Source organism: Echeneis naucrates, chromosome 18, assembly GCF_900963305.1.
Source record: "Echeneis naucrates chromosome 18, fEcheNa1.1, whole genome shotgun sequence".
Taxonomy (NCBI): Eukaryota; Metazoa; Chordata; class Actinopteri; order Carangiformes; family Echeneidae; genus Echeneis; species Echeneis naucrates.
In genome coordinates, this window is record NC_042528.1 from 10385846 (window position 1) to 10411553 (window position 25708).

Consider the following 25708-nt stretch of genomic DNA (forward strand, 5'->3'; position numbering starts at 1 on the left):
CAGGGAGTTGGAGTGGGTCCATGCAGACCTCTTTACTGGCTGTGCTGTGCTCCGGGAGCACCAGGGCATTCTCTGGTAGCTCAGCAGAGGTTAATGGCATGGGGAAACTCCTTGTCATGGCTTCATTGTCTGAGGCGCTGGGACCCGCTTACCTGTGGGCACCTCCTGAAAATTGCTTTCTGATAAAAATAGTGCTCAGCCGCGGACCTGGCCCACTTTATTAGCCGTGCGCTCTGGAAAAGCCTCCCGGGTAGAGAGATGGCTGTGGAGAAGGAGGGGGGAGGGAGGGATTTGTGGATGGTCGGGGGAGGAGGAGCAGGTTGGGATTGTGTTTTAAGATGTAGTCAAAGACACACACACACACACACACACACACACACACACACATTCCCCTGTTCAATTTAGCCACCCTCCATAAACCCACAAACACACGTGTGCAGCCAGGTATAAACAATCTGACAGAGGCAGGCAGACATAATTGGGCCGGACTCCGATACCCAAGACCAGCTCTGGCCAAGCTCTCTCTGCAGTTAACGGGGGAAAGTTGGGCAAAGTAAAACTTTACTGTGCCAGATGACATTGTGAATCTACACTCGGAGGATAAATGAAGACTGCTCCACTTGTGACCAAATAATGAGAACCACTGATGGGGCAGAGAAACAAAAGCTATTTCAAGCCTTTTTTTTCCCCATGCAGTGCCAGGAGAAGGACAAACATAATTCAGATTCATATAGATTGAAATTACTTTAGGATGTTTGAGTTTTTTTTTTTTTTTTTCATTTCTCCCTGTGTGGAGATGACTGTACTTTAGAGTGTTTTATTACTTTGTCACGGCAACCATGGACCCGCATACATACTTATTTTGAGTAAACAGTATGAACATGTTGTTCTGAGCTGAGCTAATAAGCTTACAGACAACTAGCATGCAGTTAGCAACCTTTCCTGGAGCCTCTTTTCCTCTTTTAGTGATACACCATCCGGCCCGTTATTGCATTTTCTATGGTGTTTATTAGTGAAGGGTTGCTACGGGCCTGGAGCTTATTCTAGCTGAGGGCAGGGTACATCCTGCACAGGTTGCCTGTCCATTGCAGGGCCACCACATACAGACAGGCAACCATTCATATTCACTTTTGTGGGCAATTTGTAATTACCTATTAACCGAATGTGCACATCTTTGGACTTTGCTGACAGTCCTGGGCACGGCAGTAACGTACCATGCTGCCCCATTGATAGTCTATAGACATGTACAGTCGAGGGAGTAAAATGTCACAGTAAAGTAAAAATAAATAGCTATTATTATCAGCAAATAGCATTTAGCACACTAGCTAGAGTTGTTCAAAAAGGTTGTAGATGCAGGTTTCTGCTGGGCTCTTGACTTTGGCTCCCTGCTGCGTTATTAATTTGCCCTCTGTTTATCTCCCATTGTCCCAAACCTCTATCTTGCACGTTGTTCAGTCTTTCTCCCGTGTGCTCCCTCCCCTCCTCGCCTGTCCTCTGCACTGTTAGTGGCCTCCTCTAAGCGCTCCACTGGGGACTCCTTCAGAGATGCACGCGGGCACCGGCTGCTAAATAGGGAACACCTCTGATCACATGACCAACCTTGCTGAGATGGGGAAAGAGAAAGGGAGGGAAGGAAGCAAGGGAAGCAAGATATGTTAAAGGAATGACAGAGCAAGGGTAGGAGAATGCGTAAAACGGTATGTGGGACATCATGTAGGAAGAGGAAGAGGAGGTGATAAAAGACAGAATTTCATATCTACCTAAAAATGCTGCAGCTGCATCTCGAAGCAGCACAACAGCCTTTGCTGTATTTTGACAAGAGTTACGGCTGTCCCGGCAAGCTGAGAGGGAGGAGCCCCGTTCTGCATTCTGATCAGTACTAACAATCCATAAACACAACATACACACAGGGCAACACGCAGAAAAGCACCGGGACACATGTACACGTGTATGCACTGATACATTGTGATTTACAACACACACCATGCACAAATGGTTAGAAGAGGTTCAAGTACACACACTTTTTACAATAAATAATTTCTAGTCTAGTTGTTCCTCATCAGCTTGATGCTGGAGTATTCTGCTGTTATGCCTTAGAAAACCAGTTAATTAGGATTGATGGTCTTTAGTGATATAGAAAGTTACTACATCTATAATTACACCAGTTTCTATGAGAGTGAGCTGTTCCTTTCTTTGTGGAAACTGGCAGAGAGGACGGGGGTGGGGGGGGGGGGGGGGGATGGTTCCCCAGTTCTGCTGCTCTGCTGCTGTGATGAATAGGTCACAGACTCCCAACAGGGCTGAGCGTATACTGTTGTGTTTTATATATATTTGAAGAGAATGTTCTCTTTAACTAACATAAACACCAAAATCATTTTCCTCAGTGTTTATTGGTGCGAGGCAAACTGGAAATATCCAAAGTTCAGTCGCATTTGAGAAGTTGAAATCTGTTTGATGTCATATCCGTAGAGCCATCACTAGCTGAAACCATTCAGTCCTGGTCTATGCTGCTTATGGGTCAGGATAGCAGGAGAGCTGACAACAGTCCTAGCTGCTATAGGGCGAGGGTGGGGTCACACCGGACAGGTCCCCAGTCTCTCACAGGGCCATCTTATCGTGAAATACAGAGAGGAACAACCTTTCACACTCTCACTCGGGGCCATATTGTAGAATCATGAGTTAACCTAAACGTGCGTGACTGTGGTGGAAAGCTGGAGCTAACCTGCGTAGACAGGGATAACCCAAACCTAACTCCGCACAGTGGACAGTGCTAATCACTGCACCAATCTGCAACAGTAGACAGTGTCATACAGTGTTATTCCTATTTTGGAGAAAATGTGTTACTGCATGTGCATTGAACTATTTACAGATCCAGGAGATACAAAGGAACGTTATCATTCATTTCGAGGCAATATTCATTTCTGCACACCGTATGGGTTTAAATCTCTTTTGCTCTGTCATTATCCAATTGTTAAGCTGTTAAAGTTGCCAACTGATTGTGTCTTGTGCCTTTGTCCTATTTGCCTTTTGTTTCTGAGCCATTGTGCAGTGGGTCTTTGCAGCTTTCTCACTGCTGTGTGTGCCTGCAAATTACATTGAGAGCAGCGTGACTGAGCTGAAAATGTAAAGTCATGCACCTTAAAACCAAAATATTGAACTGAAATATCACATAAGTTATCATGGAGCTGAAGGGAATTGCAGTCTGGAAGTGTCAGAGAGGAAGGTTACCCTGCCTGGAGGTTACCCCGGGGCCCACGTCTATAGAGCCAGGCCTGGACGGAGGGCCCGTCAGCGAGCGCCTGGTTGGGCACAGCTCAAAAGAGTGACGTGGACATGCATCCTCCCCATCTTATGGACACATAATCTGTGCTAGAAACCGCTGGGGTCGGGGTGGCGGTGATAGTGAGGAGCCTCAGTGACCCAGACCTGGGCAAAGGAGGCTGGCTTTGAGGACCCATGCAGGTGTGGGGATACTCACAAGTCCCCAGATGAGTGCCGCCACGTTGGCGTTTACCCCAGTGGAGCAGAGGGTCACCTCCCTACACTTGAAGGGAGGGGGGAGAACTCTTACTGTTGTCTGTGCATATGTACCGAACAGCAGTTCAGAGAATTTGGCCCTCCTGGAGACCCTGGCTGGAACTCTGCATTAGGCTTAGTTGGGGGAATCCATGGTACTGCTGGGAGACTTCAACAAGCACTTCGGCAATGAATGGAAATGTCAGAGAACAAATTAACTGTAAAGATATATTGGGCTGTATTTCTGTGGAAACACAACGATCGGTGTAAGTGCTACTCTTTTTTGATATATACTCACATTGCAGTTTTCCATACCCGTCTTCGTAGTGTTCTGTTGTCCACAGCAGAGCGTGTGATGCACAACTGGGAGGACAGGTACATTGAGACGAGGCAGCACAGAGCAAGCTGTTGGCATTTTGGTGGGTAATGTGCATTTGTAGGAGATTATTCTGTCCACATCAATCTATAGGGAATGTTATCACCAAGAGCAAAGTACAAAGCAGTGACAGAATAACCCCTGAAGATACCTGTTTTACTAACCTCTCTGTCAGGAGAGAACAGTAACTCTGCTTAACAGTGGCAATTATTGTGTTGGAAGCAGGATTCTTGCTAAGCCAGTCTGAATATAGATGAATACAACCATTCATGGTTAAAATGGAGGCCACCCAGGACAGCTCTCTGGCTGCGCCCAGCTGCAGGATCAGCACCTTGGACAGCACCACATTACCGTGTCCTGACTTTGAACTCCATAAAAGCAAAAGTAGTTTTAGCTCAGTTCCACACTGAAGTTGTGCCTTTACAAACTGATTGAAATATACTTTATAACACTTATTCACACCCTCAGCTCTTTTGTTTGGCATCCTATTGCAGATATACACCGTAGACCTGAATAGCTAATACCATTACCGATGTCATTCGCTGCTCAATTCCCTCACCATTCAGACATCCTCCTTATGTGGTAAAATTCATATCCTTATATATGTTCAGTCCCCAAGGCAGAATCCTTGCTCATGTAATATAATATTGAGAAGTCCTAAAAAGAGGTTCTAAAATCTAACATCTTTACAAAAATCTTTTCATCTTTTTGGAAGCATAAGACCATTTTCATCTCCCACAGCTAGGTTTATATTATATTTCTCACCTAAAGGCATTGCCTTGAGCGATCACAAAATGCTTCTATTTGCTTTTCTTCACATAAGTTAGAAATGTCATTCCCATCTTAGGCTGACCTGGTCCTCCTGTGGATGTCTTTCCACCTTCTCCTTCATTTTTCCTTAGCAATTCATTACGTGTCATCCACTGATGAGAAGGTCGGTAGTTCGATCCCCGCCTCCTCCAGCCAGCATGTCAAAATGTCCTTGGGAAAGATCCGTTTGTGAGTGGGTATTTATGATAGAAGTGCTATTTACAGTAGGTAACCCACAGCAGATGAGTAGGAACAGAAATCGCTGTCTGAATGTGGCTTCTATTGAAAAGTGCTTTGAGCGGTTGGTAAGAGCAGGAAAGTGCAATACAAGTGCACACACACACACACACACACACACATTTGTATGCCCTCACATCAACACACAGTTACTACTGACAAGTGGCAAACTGGCAATTAGTCAGCTCCCCAACAAAACCTTTAACAAAGGCTTCCTACAGAATGACCTGCCTGCACGCACACACACACACACACACACACACACACACCCACTTCCCACTTCTGACCTTCCTCACCTGTCCATTGAATCAGAAACTGCTTGTCTCTTTTTCTTTGAGTCAGCACCCTTGTTTCCCTTTTTCTGCCCCCTTCCTTTCTCTATAGGTGTTTCTCCCCCTGTCACACTCTGATTGACCCTCCACCCACCAACCTCCTGTCACACACTACACACACTCAGAGGTGTATCTGTGCCATCCTCTGATGTGACAAAAAGAGCATACACACATGTGGCCTTGAGGAAGGAGATGGGGCAAAATGAGGAGCATGGGTGGTTCTGAGAGAGGGAGGAAGAAAGAGGAATAAAGAAGAGGAGATGAGAAAGTTTGTATAGAGGTGAGGCAGGTTATCTCTGGTTCCCTTTGGAAAATCCCCAAACACGCAGCGAGCGATTGGCTGTCAAGGTGAGAGGCAGAGAACATCCCTCCCTCCCTCTCTGCTTCTTCTCCCTGTGCACCAGCCTGCACCCTCTCCAGCTGTTCTCATTACACCATATGAGTGAGTGTGTGTGTGTATAAGCGCGTGTCTGTTTTTCATCCCTACTGCACTTCTGTGTGTGCTCACTTGCTCAAGGGTTGTTTCAAGTGTAAGTCTTGTTTATTTATCCTTCTGCGCAGCCAGACGTCACAAACGCGTTTATGTGTTTGTGAATGGTGTTTCTCTCGCCTGCCAGTTTGTGAGTCGCCTTTTAGTGCACATGTGCCTGCTTGTGTGTTTTCTGGATGCTGAGAGCCCATCAGCCCTGCTCAAGCCCCAGTGATCCTCAGGGTGTCCCTGTAAATGCCAGAATGTTGGCACAGATGAGGACCCTTCTCCGTCTGAACTGTTAAAAACGTCTCTCTCCTCTCTGTCGGTCGGCAACTCACAGACACTTATAAAGTTTCATGTGGACTCTGAGAGGCCACAAGGTAGAAATCAGACAGGGGAAGGAAAAAAAAGAGAAATTTAATGCCAGCACTTTGGTTGTTGTGAGGTCTGTTAGATACGCAGTGAGCTGAGAGACCCGTCTGATCAGTCAGAAATCAATTCCCAGAGGAGAAGTGGGTAATTTTCTGAGTCCCACTCGATTTTCAACAGCAATTCTTGGCCTTGAAAGCAACTTAACGCCATTTTGCAAGCTGTCTGTTAGCATTCTGTCATGCCACGTGATGAATTTACAGTTTTATATGTTAAAAGTACATTTTAAAGCTTTCATAATCAATACTTTCTGTTAACAAGGAATCTGATGAGAGAAAAAAAATCTACTTACTCTACATTTCCCCTCGTAGCATGTTAGCATCCTTCAGCTCATTTTATCTTGGTTTGGAACTATTTTTCCTCCCAACTCTAATCAGCAGGAGACAGTATTTTCTTTATCCAATACTTGCTATATGCTACATCTCCAAAAGCAAACCGACAGACTGACCCTCAAAACGAAAAGAAGTTGGTGGAGACAAAGACAAAGCCAAGAGGTGGAAAAGATTGGATCATTTTAGTGTAGTCATCATAGATAAAGCACTGTTGTAAAATCCTGAAATTTAGGATGGAAAAGACCAACAGGAAAAGTAAAAGATTTCATTCATTCATTCATTCATTCATTCATTCATTCATTCATTCATTCATTCATTCATTCATTCAACTTCTCCTGCTTATCCGTTTCCGGGTCACTGGGGGTGCCGCAGCCAATCCCAGCTCATACTGGGCGAGGGCGGGCTACACTCTGGTTAGTTCAGGTAACGAACCTGCAACCTTCTGATTGTGGGGCAACAGCGCTAACCACAATGCTGCCTTGCCGCTCATGCTGTATGAAAAAATTTGTAAAAAAAGAAACAAAAAACAAGACTCTTGCCTATCTGATAACTTCACTACATTATACTTGAAATGTCGTATCAAAACTAGGCACTTCAGTCCTATTCTTAAAGGTCTTAAAAGCACACTCCCTCACATAAATGCATCGTACCTTTAATATTGTTATCCAGTGCTGATGGTTGACTACATCAGAAAGCACAGTAAGCACAGCCAAAAATTTCAGATAAGATCGCAGAACTCGATCTCAGTATGTTTCTAAGGCATTGCTGTAACAGAGTGGCAAATCATCTTTTGGTGGCACCACTTACAAATCTGGGGGGCCGTTTTCTTTACAGCGCGTTGTCCTCCGCTGCTATAGCAGGCTCACACACAGCTACAGTGAACATGGCACATTCTTTTTTTTTTTTTTTTTTACAGCGCGAAGCATCTTTTTTCGGACTATTTCTAACATTAGTTCTCACCAGTTGCAGCAGAAGTCAGATGGAAAAATGTTGCTTTTAGCAACTATTTGCCGATGCTACTATGGGATTTGACAAAGTTTCTCTGAGTGTCAGAGGTTATTTTTCATCTTTTTAAACATGTGGCCGGCTGGTCTATTACCCTGAGAATACGATGCTCCTTTAGGGGGGTTTTTACCGCTAAATGCTGAGTTATGGTTCTGACCTCAGAGTCTGCTTAAGATGCTCGTGCAGTTACATGTTGTCCATGCATAAATTAATCAAGGATAATTGCTCCTATCTTCAGTAAACTATTTTGCGAGCTCCTGTGATGCATCCTCAGCTGTTTGTCCTCAATTAGTTTTTTTTTTTTTTTTTCTCCTTATTTGCTCAGATAATAATCAGATTTTCTGGTAAGCAAGCCTTTGTAAAGCTTACCTTGCTCTTTGTGCTTTTAGTGCTGATTTTTATCCTCCCCAAAAGAAGTTGCATCTCTTTCATTCCTCATTCATTACACAAAACATTCCACTTTGTTTCCCCCCTTAGATTTGTCTTATCCTTATTAAAATCTTTCCTCACAAGCTTATTAACGCTCACACCTGTGGCATAAAAACACTGATCTCAAACCTTTCTATGATCTACACGTGCAGGTGATATAAAATGTTCTGACATGTATTTGGATGAAACACGTGGTTATTTCTTCCTGCTTTTCTTCCTTTCTCCAACACACACACACTACACACACTACATTTGATAATTTTACCTTTCCCATGAGCCTGCTTCTCACTGATTCTGCACTCGGTAAAAATATTTTCCTAGTGAGTCTAAATTTCAAGTCTTTTCAAACAACCTGTTGTTACTTGTTTCAATGAGGATCATTTATCGGCAAATATACCATAAATGCTAATGTGACTGTGCCAGATACAGCAACCTGCCTGACAATCAGGATAGAGAATTGAGTAGGTTAAATCCAACCCTCTCTCATCTTTCGCCGCACCTTCTCTTCCAAATGTGTGTAATTCTGGTTCCAAAAAACCAACATGGCTGACAGCCAAATTAAAACAGCACCTCACAAACCCATGGGTGAGGTCATGATGTGTTACCATTTGATTTGGTTTGCAGTCTGAGTCCTAAATCGAGCATGTCCACATTCAGCACAGAACACAGAAAAACACGTAGGCACATAAAATATAATGATTAAATTGCTGCTTAAAGCAATATGCTTGACAAGTAGATTGGATTAATACATTCATTCAGATGTGCGGATTCAATTACACAAAATAAATATGTTATTTTCTTAAAGGTTTCTGGAGTCATAGTATACAGAGAGAGTTACAGTCGAATTGCAGGGATGACATTTCATCCGTCACAAAATATCAAGGATTTTTTTACATTGTCCAGGTTATAGTACAAAATAAAATCTGTAATTAACAAAACTTTTAGACACGTCCACATGAAAGAACAACGCCACCGGCACTCAACATCACCGCTATGATAGATAGCCTTCGCTCTGAAAAAGTTAGTAGCAGTTTCCAAATTGGAAGAACACAACAAGGCTGTGAATGGGAATGGATAAGATTAGTTTACAAGATCAGCGTGATGACGAGGCCACAGGCAGCCACGAGTTTGCAATGTAGGCGGTATTGATGTAAAACCCTAAAGAGATCACAACTCTGGCATTTACTGACATGCCTAATGTTGCAGTGTTGACCACAGACCTTATTTCAGTTATTTAAACACAACAATACACACAGACTTTGGGAGGAGGGAACCTGCGCTAACTATTTTCTAGAGATTAGAACTCAGTCCTGCAGCACTCCATAACTTCTTTATGACTATAGCAAAATTGTTTCTTATCAGCTGATATATCATGGGATTCCAAATCTGACATCTATCTGCCCTGAACAGTGCTATAGGCTTACAAAGGCCCTGTGTGCTTGAATGAAGCCATCCACCCTCATATAATGATCAGTTGTAGTAGCTGACATAAAACTGCAGCCATCATTTACCAGACACTATAAAAATTCAGTCCATCTCCCGTGCTTCCTCAGTCATGCACAGTACACACACGCATACACGCACACACGCACGCCCTATCAACTCTGTGAAATAAATTTGTCCTCTGGGATGTCGTCGATAAGTGTCTGCGACTCAAAGCCCCAGAATTAACCTGTGGTTGCCCGATTGCCGCTTGTAAGTCATTTTAAGTTGCTCATGCTCGGTTGCGTCGCTATGTCGCTGGTCCAATCAAAGCCTAATCCAGCTTTTTTCCCTGTCCTAATGCCTATTGACTTCTCACAGAGGTCTTACATAGAATCAATTCCCCAGCTGAGCGCACAGAAGGCTCAGTGGTTAATGGCAGCCATGCGCCTGAGAGCGGGGTTGAATAATGTCTTTAGGTGTCAACTGATGGAAATGAGACCTGCGTGTGTCATTACTGGAGAATAATCCGACTGTATCTCACTCCTCCCACAGCTCTCATCCGGCCTTTTCCTGTGTTATTTTTTTCTGCCTTCACTCCCTCTCATTCTCTTTCCTTCCTTTCATCTTGTCCCCTGTCGCCCTTCCTCCTTTCCTTCTATCCCTCCTTTCGCTCTTCTGTCTGTGGGTGTGAGTGATGAAGTACGCAAACTGCTCCATCCGTCACTGTTGATGGTGTGTGTGTGTGTGTCTGTCTGAGTCTGTGTACGCGCGTGTGTGTATGTATTCATGTCATCTGGCGCTGGGTGGCCTCCTGCTGATGTAAGAGGGATCTGTCATGTCCCTCTGTCACAACAGCAGACACGCATGAGTGGGTGTACACACACATACTTAAATAGACACACACAGAAAACTGTTGTCTCCTCTAAAACCATCTGTATGTAACAGAGGATTGTAGCCATGTCAGTGACAGAAAGTGTTGGGTCATGGACACTTAAGGATCCTGTGACAGGATCTGATTAGTAAGTATGTGTCTCGCAGTTTTAATTTGCATTTCTATGACAGTTTGTGAGTCAGTCATTATTTAAAAGCACCATTTGGACTCACTAACAGACACTGGAGTTTTTAGAAATCAATGCGTTATCCTAAATCAGGAGGTTTCGACACATTCAGTCGCAAAAATAACATCACGTTTGGTGCAGAAAAAGCAACATAAAAGGAAATCATTTGTGTTCGTGGCTGTTCTACAACTCAAGTTGTTTTCAGCGTGCAAAACAAGCTCCTTTGGGGGGAACTGAGCGTTACGGAGTGGTGAGTAGTTTATTTTGTAGCAGTGGTGGTGACAGGGGCCCCAGACTGCTTGTGTGTTTGGAGCAGCCCCTGCTGAGTGCACCAGGAACTGCACCAGAAAGAAAAGTCTGGTGCTCTCTGTGAGGGAGCTGAGCCGTCTGGATGAAGAAGTGTGAGAGTCAGCACTCTGCAGTGTGTGATAAACAGGGAATGATCACTCAGAAATCAGACTGGACCCCGGTGTGTGTCTGCTGTGTGGTTAAATGACTCTTTATTGTTTCTTATCCCATAAAGCAGCAATGCTGTAGGCTTTATGTGTCTGGCTTTAGGCCAAGATAAAAGATTTATTACAAAATTTTTGTTTTTGTATGCTTTTTTTTATTTAATTTAATATTCTGAAATCCCTCATGAGGGAAAAATCTGAATCAAATGAAGAAAAACTGGAAATACTCCTCTGAGATTCCAAACACAAAAACATGAATCACATTAACTCCTCATTTTGTTTGCAGAGGTGAGCGCACCCATGCAGTCATGCATGTGAGCTGCACCTTTGTATTTCTGTTTTCCTGCAGTCGGTGCTGCACCATCATACTGAGCGAAACTACCTGAAAAAGTCGTAATTAAGAAGAAGAAGTCATAAATTTACGATTTTCTGAAAGCAGAAGTGATTCACGCTTGTGTTTGTTGCTTGTTCGTTCCTGTTTTCTGACCGCTTTTCATATTTTACCTCCTATTGTGGATCTGATATTTTATGCATCGTGGGACATTATCATTTTAAAGGCTTAAAGTTGGGGGAAAACATGCTGTAACATTGATTGAGACATTTTGACCCCAGTGTCCAAATAGTCCATGTACAAATTGACAAAGAATGAAAATTACATTTTCAGGAGATGGGTCATATTATGGTAATGATAATGCCTCAACATACACACACACACACACACACACACACTCCCTACACATCACACCAGACTTATATGGGTTCACATAATTAATCAGTGAGCTGGTGGTGATGAAGTTTTACAAAGTACCCTTTAATCCTGTAAATATCCCCTAAAATCCACACACATTCTGCAGAAAGACAAGATGCATCACACTGCTATGCAAGCACGGCTAATGGTAGCAATCAGATTACACCCTCCAAGAGTATCCAGACCTTTGGATTCGAGTCTGTACTATTAGAGCCGAGTTAATAGGTGGGTGAGGAAATGAATGGCTGTCTGAGTGAATGGATGTGTAATTAAAGAATGGGAGATGCAGTCAGTGTAATTAGCTTGTTTACGTGTGAAACAATGGATATAGTCAGGCATTAAGGCCCTGCGCTTGTTTAGGCAGACAAGCAGAGGGAGCGATAGAAGACAGAGAACAGGAGGAGGGAGAGCGAGTGAGAGAGCAAACTCCTTATTCAGGCCTTTTCTGCTCACCCGTCACATCAAGGCTCCAAATCAATCCTGCAAATTGGTTTGTTCCTCGACAAGGTTACCAAATGACGGAGGGATGGAGGGACTAAAGTGGAGGAGAGGCAGAATATGAGATACAGAGGGAATATGTAACGAGAGAGAGATGAGGGGGTGGGGGGCCAGTGTTGATGTATTGTCTAATGCAGAGCTGTGCATGTGTGTGTGATCTGAAGGCCGATGAAGGGGTCGTCAAACTACAGAGGGGGTGAAGGATCCAATTGATTGTTGTTTGTTACAGGTAAACCGAAGTGGCTGAGTTATGACATCCCTGCTCTCCAACCACTCTGTCCACGTGGCAAATAGGCATGTGTGGAATGTGTGTGTGTCTGTGTGTGTGTGCACTCCTGTAACCGTCACAATGAAATGTGGGGCCCATTTCCTCAGATTCCCAGCTGAGCCAGTGGAATTGGAGAGTAAATATATAAATAATCGAACGGATAAAAATGGCAGATGCTCTAAATGCGTTATTCTGACCTGACCCGTCCATGCTTCCTCTTTCCCTGTTGTGTGTTTCAGGAACACTTCACGCCGGAGTGTAAGTTTAAGGAGGGTGTGTTTGAGAACTACTACGTGACCTACTCGTCCATCCTGTACAGACAGACGCAGTCGGGGCGGGCGTGGTACATCGGCATCAACCGGGATGGACAGGTCATGAAGGGGAACCGCGTGAAGAAAACCAAGGGAGCTGCTCACTTTCTGCCCAAACTCATTGAAGGTACAGCAAAAGGCAGCAGCCCCTGAGAAATATATCCCAAGATGCTTCGATTGTGTCTCCATCTTTGCTGCAAAGAGCATTGTTGTGTTTTCAAACAGTGTTTCTTTGACCTCTAAGCAGCTACGGAAGATTATACATTTATCAGGTTATTTGCGGCTCTGCCTGATTGTAGAATGAATCTGTCTGGAAATATTTATGATTAAACAATGTGGGAGCCTTCTCCTGTAAGAAATATGTATTTGATGGAGCACAGGAAAACGCACCGGTCTCTCTGGTCAAACGGAATCTGCTTTGTATGGTGTTTTTGCTGTGCCTATAACACAGTAACAGGAAGAAAACATAACCTGCAAAGGATGGTAGAAGATAATGCCTCCATGCTTAAAGCTTTAGCTCATTTGCTCATCCTGTTAACCTGCCTGCTGTCTTTGAGTTTTTTCAAAACTTAAGGGAAATGTGCTGCAAATCAGCCAATTTTATCAATTGTTTGACAAAATAATTCTATCACTCAGTTACAATTGCAAGTGTTTCTTGCAGTTAGTTCATTAGTTAATTAGTTAGTTCAAAACTGTGCTCTTCCACTAAAATTGTTTGGGAACTACATTGCAGGTTGCTGCCTTGCCCATTAACACACTCTCATGTAAATGTGAGTAGCCTTCCTGAGTTAGAGCCTCACTAGAATAATCAGGAAAACTAAGATGATAAAAAAAAAAACAATTTCAGTGTCATGAGTTGCATTAACACAAAAAAGAAACAGCCTTCTGATGCAGTTGCAAGCAGAACTACCTGTAGATGTGCTGTTCAGGGGTAAACAGAGTCCAAACACCAGCTGGTGCATTAAATCAGTGATTACCTCACCAAAGGCAGGCACAATCTTTAAAAAAACAAACAAACATATGCCATGTCTTAATAATACAAGCCTTAACCACAACCCATTATGTTGTCATCCTTAACTTTATTACTCTGCTCCAGTCTTTGTTTACTCGTAAACTTAGAACTGGGGTCCATCTGCTTTGTTTTATGGCTCCAATCAAGTGTGAGGATACTTCCTGCTTTTATTTCCACAAAGCTTCACCTGCCGCTGTTTCCCTCTGTGTTTCCAGCAAACTTCGTTTTAACTAAAAAGGTCATATGGACATTGACTATGGCCTTGGGCGTACAATACGTACGTTTTTGTGACAGGCCGTGGCTGGCGCAGTCTGATAGTGACTCTGAGTTTGCGGCCACTGCTACAATTTTGTTTTGAAACTGAGTTTTAAAATAATAACAAAGTCCATCCAGACAAATGTTTTAGTTCTTTTATCAGAGAGTGTCCATACAAACACACCTGAAAACACACAACTGAGACTAGCAGAGCAGATATAGCTCATTTCCACCCTAACCCTAACCCTAACCCAAAGACATGTTTTTAAGATAAACTGGTTATTCATAATATGCCTTTTGTGGGACTTCTTTAACTCTCTGTAATATTTCCCCTCCCCAGTGGCCATGTACAGGGAGCCTTCTCTTCATGACGTTGCTGAGCAGAGTCCGCCCAGGAAAACGCCCAAGACCTCCAGTGACTCACCTGTGCTCCAGAATGGCAAGAAGGACCCTCAATCCAAAACCAAAACCTCCTCCTAGCGCTCAGACACATGGGAGAGGTGGGGGCACGGGGCATGGGGCACAGGGTACTAGGCACTTGGCACCAGCGGAAGCCTGAGCAGGGTTGTTAGGGCTACCTCCCTCACCCCTTTCTCACCTGCTGCCTGCCACATTGACCCCCAAAAAACTTTTGCGTGCTCCAATGCACTGGTGTTAAGCTGAAAAGAAGGAGCAGGTCTTGGCAGAGTGGAGCTGGCCAATGAGAAGCCCTTTTTACCATCACAGACCCCACCCCCTCCGTCCACCCATCCGCACCAGCTGTTCACTGTTTTATTTGATAACCTCTGTGATTTCCAGAGCCTGGGATGTAAAAGCAATAACTCCATGAAGAGGTTAACAATCGTTGAGCATCGTACAGCATGTCACCCCAGTGTGTTTAAGCAGCTGGAAGGAAATCCCACACACTCTAGATATCATCGTTGATATACTTCCACTCAGCCAAATATCTGAGCAAAGTCTTCCTGGTTTTACCACAACAGGTGCAACGGTCAAAGCCGTCCCTCTGCAGCACATACTTTACAAATGGGTTATGTTTTTATTTCCCTGCGGGGGGTCCACGCTAATGTTAGCCTGACACAGAGCCATGCGAATGTGAGGCTGTCACAGAGACCCTTGCAGACTTTTGTTCTGCAGCCATCTGCTCAGCCCACATCTTCTGTGTGTGTCAGCAACTTTGTGAGATGGCCTGGATACTTGTCACCCTTGTTTGTGTGTGTACGCGCGTGCATGCGCACGCTCCCTTCTTCCATCCACGTTTGGCGCGATTTGATTAGTTTGTGAGATGGACTCAATTTTCCACTCGGCAGCACAAGAAAACCCCTCCCGTCCTCTCTGGCTCTGTTAATGGAGTCTAGGGCTGATCAGAATCTTTCGACCCTTAAACGAGGGGCCAAGAGCTCCCTCGGCACCCTGCATAACCACACACACACACACACAGTCATTATTACGCTGACATTTACACCCATGAGAGGAGGTGTGTGTACTGCCTACAGACACTTTAGCGCCTTGACATCCATGAGCAACTGCTGCAGAAAACGATCTCATGACTTAACACACTTAACACAATGACATGCATTGGCACATGCATTTGCCAATGCATGCAGGCGCACAGCAGCGGCGTGTGTGTGTGTGTGTGTGTGCAGGTTCTGGGAGATGATGAGGATATCATCAGTGAGATGGGGCACTGATGGAGCCTGACTGTGTCTCTGGTGATTGCTTTGCAATAGCTTTTTTCACTGTTGCTGGCCATGCATTGCACAAACACCTGAGGCCCAAACACTGTCTCTGTGTGGTAGTCTTTTCGAGAAATATACAAAATGTTGAAAATCATTGCATCGATGTTTTGCTGCCACACAATTATCGGGTGCATATAATCACAGTTTCAGCAGATCCGTTGCCATAAGCCACAAGTAATCTGCATACTGTTTTTTCTATCAAGGCTTGCACACGTTTAAAGTACACTCCAATTTAAAGGGGCACTCCACCTGTTTTACACATTAAATTTACTCAAATACATCAATATCGTTAATTGGAACATGCTTGATTCTTCGGTGGGCTCTTTTCCCAGTAGCAAACCATGAAAACAAATTTTGGATGGTTGTGAAACATTGAAAATTCTCGAACAAAATATTTTAATGTTATTGTGAAGTTGAATAGTTAATGCATTAATTGACGTGCTAAATTTGAAGAGCTGTACCAAATGCACAATGATAATGCAGTATGGAACTGTGTCCTCATTGCAATGCAGAAGAACCATAGATGTTCAACTTAACTTAGAAAGTTTGTTTTGGATTTGGTTTTGTGACACTAGTAGCAGCTAACTTAGCCTCGAAAAGGGCAGATCTGCTCTGCTTGCTTTTTTTTAAACTCCACAAGCAAACATCAATTTTTCAAATCCCACCCTGTGCAAGTTTTCTCTAATATATCTCTCAGCTGCTCCCTAAGATGTGTAAAAGCGCTGGAGTTCCTCTTTAATGAGTAACTATTGAAAGCAACCAAACCTGAGCTCTGAGATTTGCGTAAGAAAATGGTCCTGCAACACTAGTGAAGGATATGAAAGCTGCAATCAGATTGCATCATGGGAAGTGGTAGGAGCCTTTGTTTTTGGAGCATGACTAATTGTTAGGATTTTAATTGTCGTCTGTTCCCCAACTTTACAGAAGCGCAACGTTAAGTAACTGGAGTAACTCACTTGCTGTCACATGTTCACCAACATGACAGCTAGTGTCCAGTTCCTACTGCTGGAAACGGACACTTTAAAATGAATTTATAAAAAGTTCCAATAATTTGGCTAATCTGGGCTCATGAGTTAACATATATATCTTTGGTCATGATGCAAATGAATTTAAGCCATTTTTAATTTTGCTCTCAGAAGTCCTGCTCTGTTCTGGGTATGATTTCTGACTGCCTTTTTATTTTATTTATTTTTTTTTTTTTTTTTGGAGGCAAAAAATAAGAAAACCAAAGTTATATATAAATAATGAAGTGATATCTGTTGTACAAACTGTAAGAAGAGCAGTGGTTCTTAAAAAAAAAAGGGTGAAATGAGTGGATAGATGTGTTATACTTTTCTTTGATCACGTTTTTGTCAGTGTTTATTTACTCTCCTGTTAAAGAAAGTAACATGCAGTTTTAATATTTCATATTCCAATCTTTTCCAGGAGAGCTAGTTGTGTGTGTTTCAAGTAGTTCTTTTTCATTCAAAGGAAAAAGCAATCATTTTTCATATCAAACTTTCATGGCACAATATGCCAGACTGGGTGATTGTTTCCGCCTAATGTTTATATTTTGGGAAGCAAGCGAGTCCCTGTGTTCAGGGGGTAGAAGTGAGGAAGGATTGATGATCAGTGCTCAGAGAGAGAGGAAACAGAAAAGCGAGAGCCTTTTAGGGAGGAAAATTTGTTATGATGAGCAGAACAAAAAAAGATTTAAGAGGGAATTATGGTAATGTGGACAGCATTTCCTGAACACACACATCTCCCTCCATGCGTAATCCTCTGTGCCCCTGTAACCCGTGGTTGTAAATAATAATAGCTGGTAACCCATGCAGAATAGAGTCAAGCTGCTGAGCAAAGTAATCTGCTACCTGAGACGATGAAACAAACTTTACCTCTGCTCTCCTGAGGAGAAGTGAATTTACTGATGAAGAAAGACGTAGTGCAGTGGTGACTGAAAGGAAAGGAACAAAGGCACAGGAAAGGAGCAAAGTAGGGATGAAAAGGAGAAAAAAAAAAAAAAAAAATCACCCAACGTATAAACGGAAGGAGCAGCTTTCAGTTGGATGAAATGTAACATAAAGGAGTTGCCCCTATTAGTTTTAGATTTAATCAAACCAAGTTACTGTTAAGACCTCACTTGCAAATGAAAGACCTTAATTAAACTGTTAAATAGACCTTCAGGTTGGTGTGTTTGACCAGTCGCCCCCTATGGATCGCTAAATCCAGAACACAATGTTTGACTATTATTCGCAAAGTAATTACACAAATGTTTAATTAAATGAGGCTCCTGCCTGCTAGAGTTGAATTAAGAGCGTCTGGGACTAGATGGAGAGATACTGTTCAATGGGGGGAAACGGCAAACACATATAGCCATGACTTCTGTGAGAATATATTTTAAGGGCTGGGAATTATCTATGTTGCAATATTTTCTTACATATGTGTCAGCACACTTTGAGTCGAAAGACAAAAGGCTGTTAAGGACTAAGGGCTAAAATAGCTGAAGTGATTAATGTGGATTGTAGAAATGATGACAAAAGTTTGTGCTTTAGCTTTGATAAAGTTTAGATTAGAGGTTGAAGACTATAAAATAATGCACTGGAATCATGCGCACAAGGATAATTAAAGGGCCTCTCCTCTGATTTCACATGAACAGGCCAGTTGGCATGTCATGCTTATACTGGACTGTAAAAGCATTAAAAATGTTTTGAATAGCATTGTGGGAAATGGAGTTTGCCCCCATTATATCAATTAAAAGTCAGGTTATCTCAAAGTTTGGTCATTTAGATTTTTGAGATTCTTTGGTCTCTTGTGATGTCCAAAATTTTTATTTTAGTGCTAAATCAGTGGCTTGGCCCTTTAACCCTCAAGTTAAGGCAGTATTGTATCTTCTTTATGCATATGCCTGTACAGATTAAAAAAAAAAAAAAAAAGCAGGACATGGTGGATTTGCAGAGAGGGGGACATGGATGTAGATTTTATTTGTAGGCTTTCATTTGCGGCTTCAAACGCTTAGTCAAAATAAAGAAATGACTTATCCCTATTTAAGTGACTTTCAAGAAATGAGACCCACAATTTCATGAAATCAAGCTATCAGGAGCGACGTTCCATTCTAGTGACTGAGCAACACCAAACACTGACATCTAGTGAACGATGGATTCATATCTCACAATCAAGATATTCATTCTTTGTGTGGACTCAGCAGTTAAATTCAGTCCATTACAAATGACCCGTCAGCCTCTTAAATTTGCATCAGTCATCAGTATCCCACTTTTCCAGCGAATATGCAGATGAATTAGATTTTTATTCCAGTACGTACACTGTTATTGAAATTCATCCTTGTGCTATTCAACCAGGATTCATCATGTATTTGTGACAGTTAAATTTATCTTCATGCCTATGATTTTGTGAAGAATTTCATAAATATTTTCTAGTCACATCTTTAATTAAATTATTGTTTGTTTGTTTGTTTTTTTTGCAAAGGTTGTAACAGATATTATCTCTTGTGAACCCGTTCAATCCAGATGGATGAAACATGCTATTCTTTGATTATTTTGAACGTTTGCTGTCTCATTGTTTTTCCACTTTAAAGTTTGCAAAGAGGTAGACTAAAAAATTAGTGTATGTGGTTCAGTGTGTGTTGTGCTGTGATCATACTGTCCCTTTTTTCTCTGTAAATCCTTTGTGAAGTCGGAAATCAGCTCCTCTGTTCCAGTCTGTCTGCTTCCCGGCCTTCAGGCTTCACTTCAAACGATTCTGTGTGAATTACAGGATGTAAAGATTGCCATTTATCTCTGCGGCTGACTATGTGAGCACATGTTTGATTAGTGAAACCCCTCCCAATGGCTGAATTTACAGCTTTTAACTCACCGATAAATGTCTATAGATTCAGCTCTAAACGTTAAATATTGGCTCTCTGGAGAGGTCGCTGGGACCATTTCTTTAAAGTATATAAAAAAGATGATGAAGGTATGAATGTGTATGTGTGCGTGGATATGGAAGGAGGTTAAATGATGTATACCTGATTCAGCTGCACGTTTCTGACACACACACACACACACTTCTCTCTCCCCGGGGACTCCCTTTCCTCCCATTTTCTCCCGAGTCAGGGCCCTCCCTGCTTACTGAGCGAATTACAGCTGCAGAGAGGGTCATCCAGGGTTGTGAAGGACTCGGAGATTGAGGGAGGGTGAGAGAGTGTGAAAGGCATCTGTCATATAGTGGAGTGTAGCTAACTTGTGCCCTCACAGCTTCCCTTTGAAGTTTCACTTTTTTTTTTCCCTTCAATTCCTTTTGCAAACACAACTTCCCTTTAACCTGGAGGCACAATGTATGTGTGTGTGTGTGTGTGTGTGTGTGTGTGTGTGTGTGTGGCATGTGCTGATGTATTCACACCCATATGTCACACTCATCAGCTTGGTCTTTGTGTGTAATCGTTCTGTAACTGTGATTGAATATCTGTGTATATCCATTATGTGTATCCAAGTAGAGAGAGAATGAAGTGTGGAGAAAGAGAAAGGTAGAGCGAAAAACGGAGGATAAATCAGAGGCCAAATCAATGAGCACGCGTCCTTGGGCTGAAAGCAATAAACTCCATTAACAAGGTGCAGTCACATTATCAGGAAGGGGATGGAAAAAAAAGGATTAATATTGATATGAAAAACCAACTGCGTGTTTCATTCAAGCTTTTATTTTTCTAACACTTTGCCCTTTTTGTGCATTAGGTTTGCTGTTAAAGCGTGTGTGTGAGGGAGTGTATGTGTGTGTATTACTTCGAGGTGGAGTCCCTCCACCACATCTGCAATGCAGCAGAAAACACAAAAAAGAGAAGGGGGAAGAGAGAGACTCACGTGCTCCAACAAAAGAGTGACGCCGTCCTCGGACGGATTTTCCCTCTCCCTCTTGCCCCCCACTCTTTATTTGTATTCACTTAGCTGCTTCATCAAATAATATATTAATAAATAAATAAATAAAGCTTTCGTATTGGAAACAGAGCCTGAACACTGAATGTCACACCCTGTAGAGCGTTAACCAACACATAAACGTGTTTAGTTAAAAAAATCGGACAGTGTTTTTTTTTTTTTTTTAAAGGCACACCCACAATCCCTGGACACATCTGCATTGCACACAGCGCCCTGCACCAAGCCGGCGCAGATGTGGCTAACTGGGCTGACCTTTACAAACAGATCATTGAGGGACTTCACCTCTTACAAGCTAATGCAACACCAATGTTTTATTTGTGGCATTACACTGTAAACTATATGAAGCAGTGTATTTATTTATCCCTCTTTTTTTTTTTTTTTTTTAAGTGTACTTTGTTTAAGAAAGTATGCATTGTGTTTTTGGTGTTTCTCAGTACTGTGGCTTGTAATGACATGATATGAGGAACTCTAAGTATTGCTATCCATTATTATGCCCTTTAGGAGTCATTGTTAGTCTATTCATTTATGATTGTTTAATTGATGTGTTTATTTTGCTGTTTAAATGCATATCCATGTCTGCTCTCCAATGACATGATGTGGGACGTTGAACTAAAAGGCTTAACAACATTTACCGGGACTGAAGGGTCTCAAACCCCTTCCTCCTGATCCCCCAGAATCCTCCAGCACTCACCTATCAAACAAACACCAACTAACTGACTGACCTCTGACCTTTGATCTCCTAACAGGATTTTAATTGGTTCACTGGCAGCATTGTGCGGACTGCTTATTCACCGGCAGTCTCTCTCCTTCAACACTCACACATAAATACATCTTCTACCTGTGTGTGTGATCCAGTGATCAATCCTTGAAGCATTTTTTGACTTTTTTTTTTTTTTTTTCTTTGTACTGCATGGACGATCCAACTTATTGTGACAAAGTCTTCCAGAAAAGATTTTAAGGAGCTCACCATAATCTTACTTTCTTTCCTGTCTTCCAAATGCAAAAAGAGTGCTTCAGTCTTCCAGCTATCAAAGCCACAATGACACTATTTTTGTATTCAAACGGGGCAAAAAAATATATCTATATATCTCTACGTATAAATATATCCATGCAAATGTGGTTGGGGTGCAATAACTCCCCCTGTTGCTGGCAAGGAATAAATCAACTACAAAACGCCATCCAAAGCCATGGATCAAAAACACACAATGGAGAAGAGGACTATGGAGAGCCGTGGGGCTGGCAGTTTGAAACTCCTGGGTTGAGGTAGAGGATCACAGATGGGCGGGACTACAAGCATGCATGCGCCAATAATTTACTGGACACCTTCAAAGAAACAGTCCTTACCCAATATATACTCTTGAACCCCTTTAGCCCCTTATTCCCCCACCCCCCACCGCCCCCAACCCCTAACACTCTATTATCCCAAACTCTTGTCTCTGCATTTGCAATCTGTATTTATTTCTATAATAACTTACACAAAGTCAACGGAGACGTATTATTGGATATAATTGAATAAAACAAACTAATATATTTGTATGATTGTAATGCGGGCCTCCTGAGTTTTTTGTTTGTTTGTTTGTTTTCTTGTTTTTGTGTGACTGTGGTTTGATGTCATTCCTAGGTGCATTGCCTTATTTAAATGGATCATTTGGGTCACTCCATGTTAGGTTGTGTGAGGTGCTTAGCATAGCCAGTAAGTTACTTCAAAATAAGTCCATACTGTAGTTAAAAAAAAAAAAAAAAAAAAAAAAAAGAGCTCCCTGATGGTAGGATGGAGTGGTGAAATTATTCAAATGAATTGCATGATCTTATTGATTTTTAATGTGGGCATGTGTCTAAAGCACATTCTTGCCAATAGCCTCAATAGCTCCTACTGCGTGTCTAAATCACTAAATCTGAATTTAGTGTCAGTAAAGTGTTTTTGTTTTTTTTTTAATTGTACATAAACTTACAGATGCGTTTTCTTTGATAGTGGACAGAGAGAATAGTGATCAGGGGAAAGTGTAAGTTACTGTGACTCTCAGGATGTTTGTTACAACTATTCAGTCAGATTGGCTGAGTTTAATTCAGGGGCTAAAAGGTTATAATGATCAACTGCCTCTATTGCAGCTGCTGTGGGCCGGAGCTGGAAACTACCGCCGATCTCCCGTGATTCAAGTAAGCAACGCTGTCCCTTGAATATCAAATGTCCAGTGCAAATTATCAGCTAAATTGTAAACATTTTTCTCAGGTGAAAACTCGGCAAGGTTTTCATTGACCTTGACAAATACAAACGACTAAAACATGACGAGACTGTTGAGCCAAAATAGTGTCACGATAATGCATATTTAAAAATAATAAATGATATCCCATACAGGTGCACCGGGATGGTCTGGAGCAGATGTTTTAGCTAAATAGAGACATCCACTTTAATGATCACTGCGAGCACAGACAGGGCCGAAACTGTCTGCTCTGTCTGCACGGTTTGTCTTGACATCAGCCTGATCTCTCCAGACAGCTGTTAGCAGGTATTCGCTCCCTGGCAGTGACAGAATCCACTCACTGTTCATTCGACTTCTATGGTTTCACCTCCCATAGCCAGAGATGATGCCGCTTGAAAGAAAAAAAATCCAACAGCCTTAGAGCCACGGGAGCCTTTACTCTGACTGGCTTACCAACGCGCTCTTACCAGAGCTCCAGAGAGAAGAGATGCTGAACTTCATTCAGATACTTTATGGGCGCTTAAAACCGCAAAGATATCACCGCTTCCAATAAAACGGCAAAAATGAGAGACTTTCAACTTCAAATGACCCATTTTTGCTCTGTAATAGGTGCATTACCACACGATCGGGAGCGTACAGCAAGTAACCGTGAACATTTTGAGCAATTAGAACACGTTTACTGTCCTGAAACTGCAGCAATGAATTATGGGATTTTAAGAATTGAGAATATAAGAATACTTTCCTGGAAGTGTGTGAACTGCACATGGGATGACGGTACTTTGGCTTTTGAATTTGTGCTAAATATATTTCTCATATTTGCTACCACAAAATTCTACTTTTACTTTCACACACACACAAAAAAAAAAAAGAAAACAAGGAAAAGGGACAGCTCTATGAACCAAACCAAATAAATGGGCAACTGCCGTTATCTATGATTCTGTTCAAGGCCTGGGTCCGTGTGGTCATGGCCTTCCCCACCTACAGCCAGTTTCTAGCAGCTTTTTAGGGCTGTTGTTAATGCAAGCAACATATTAATGCCTTATTTTGCGAAAAACGTATATGTTGTCTGTACTGTGCGCTTGATTACTCTCAATTGAAATCTCAACACACGTTTCCAGTGGTTCAGTTCTCATTTGAAAACAGATTAGATAAAGTTTTTCAGTGTGCGACAATTGGAGAGTTAAAAAGAAAGAAAGTGAGTGGTTAAAGCAGAAAATTGGGGGAAATTTTGACTAAAATTAGAAGCTCTTCTCCCACTTCACACAGTGTTGTGTATGATGACAGCATCAACTTCTTTATGTGATATGACTGCTATAAACCGTTTAAATGTCATCTAAAATAAGAATCAGATGTAAACAATCAATCCAGTTTCAGTTAACTACTTACTTGTAAATTAAACTGTGATCCATAATGGTTGCTCTGGGAGAGATCGCAGAATTTGAGTCACTGCCAACTTAAGCTTTATACACTCTCCTGACCACTGATTTGATGTGTGACTTGACACTGGCTGCGAGCTGTTAATAGTTAGCTTCCATGGTAATTAAATTGGCAGCAGGCCCAATGGCAGTGACACTGGATTGTGAATTACGGTGGCTGGCCGAAGAAAGTCTGCAAGAGCAGAGTGGCATGAAGGGATGAGAGAGCTCGATATAAAAGAGTGGTTTTACAGCAGGGGCCTTCAGGAAACACAGTGGCGTTTTCCATTTTAATGATTTGATCAACTTACTGTTATACTGTGAGAATAATGGCCACTGCATCACCTCTGTATGTCCACTAATTATAGTGGATGTCTGTGCAAGATAGCTACAGATGTGGACAAAATTGTTTGTGCCCTTCCATTAAAGAAAGAAAAAAAAAAAAAAAAACACACAATGGTCACTGAAATAACTTGAAACTGACAAAAGTAATAACTAAAAAAATCTGAGATTGCTTTTGAATTGTAGTTCAACAGAATTGCTTAAACAAGCAAGCTGATGAAACTGGTCTGGACAAAAATGCAACATCTTAAACTAAGTGTGGTCTGTAATCAGCATCACAGGTGCCTTCAATCTTGAAATCAGTCAGTCTGCCTATTTAAAGGATGAAACGTAGCCACCGTGCTGTTTTGTGTCATGGTGTGTGCCGCTCTGAACATGGACCAAGGAAAGCTACAGTAAGGAGAGAGTTGTCTGAGGATATGAGAAAGGAAAATTATAGGCAAGCATGTTCCAGGTAAAGGCTATAAGACCATCTCCAAGCAGCTTGACGCTCCTGTAACTACAGCTGCACATGTTATTCAGAAGTTTAAGGTCCACGGGATCGTAGCCAACCTCCCTGGACGTGGCCGCAAGAGGAAGAGACAGATAATCACAATGGTGACTGAAGAGCCCCAAACACCTTCTGCCGAAATCAGCTGTGAACTCCAAATGGGAGTAGGCCAAAATACCTGTCGAGAGGTGCAGAGGTCTCATTGAGAGTTACAGAAACCACTTGATTGCAGTGATTGCTTCAGAAGGTTGAGCAACAAAATATTATAACAAAATATATAACAAAATAAGTTTAGGGTATCATCATTTTTGTCCAACCTAGTTTCATTGTTTTTGTTTAATATGACTCCGGAATTCAGAAGCAATGTCTGATTTTCATTAGTTAATTTTCATTAAACTTGTATTAATTTTGTCAGTTTCAAGTTATTTCAGTGACCGTTGTCTTTCTTTAACGGAAGCATACCAACAACTTTGTATACATCTATATATGCATCCAAAAAATTAAGACTTTATGTGAAATGTCTGAATATTTTCTATTCGTATTAGAGCAATACAGGTGTGTGTGATTCAAGTATGATTTTAACGAACCCAAAGAAACAATAGCTCAACCTCCTGTGACTTTTTTTTTTTATTTTATTTTTTTTTAAACCTATGGACCC

General features: G+C 42.1%; 1 protein-coding gene across 3 annotated transcripts in view; it reads left to right on the forward strand.

Annotated features, from left to right (window-relative positions):
* Nucleotides 1-16839, forward strand: part of fgf11a (fibroblast growth factor 11a) — an 80080-nt gene extending 63241 nt beyond the window's left edge. For all 3 annotated transcript variants that reach the window (XM_029526177.1, XM_029526178.1, XM_029526176.1), the window contains 2 exons: nt 12627-12825; nt 14306-16839. In XM_029526177.1, coding sequence (XP_029382037.1) covers nt 12627-12825; nt 14306-14445 — 339 coding nt within the window. In that variant the 3' untranslated portion in view covers nt 14446-16839. The remainder of the gene's footprint in view (nt 1-12626; nt 12826-14305) is intronic.
* Nucleotides 16840-25708: the final 8869 nt, after the last annotated feature.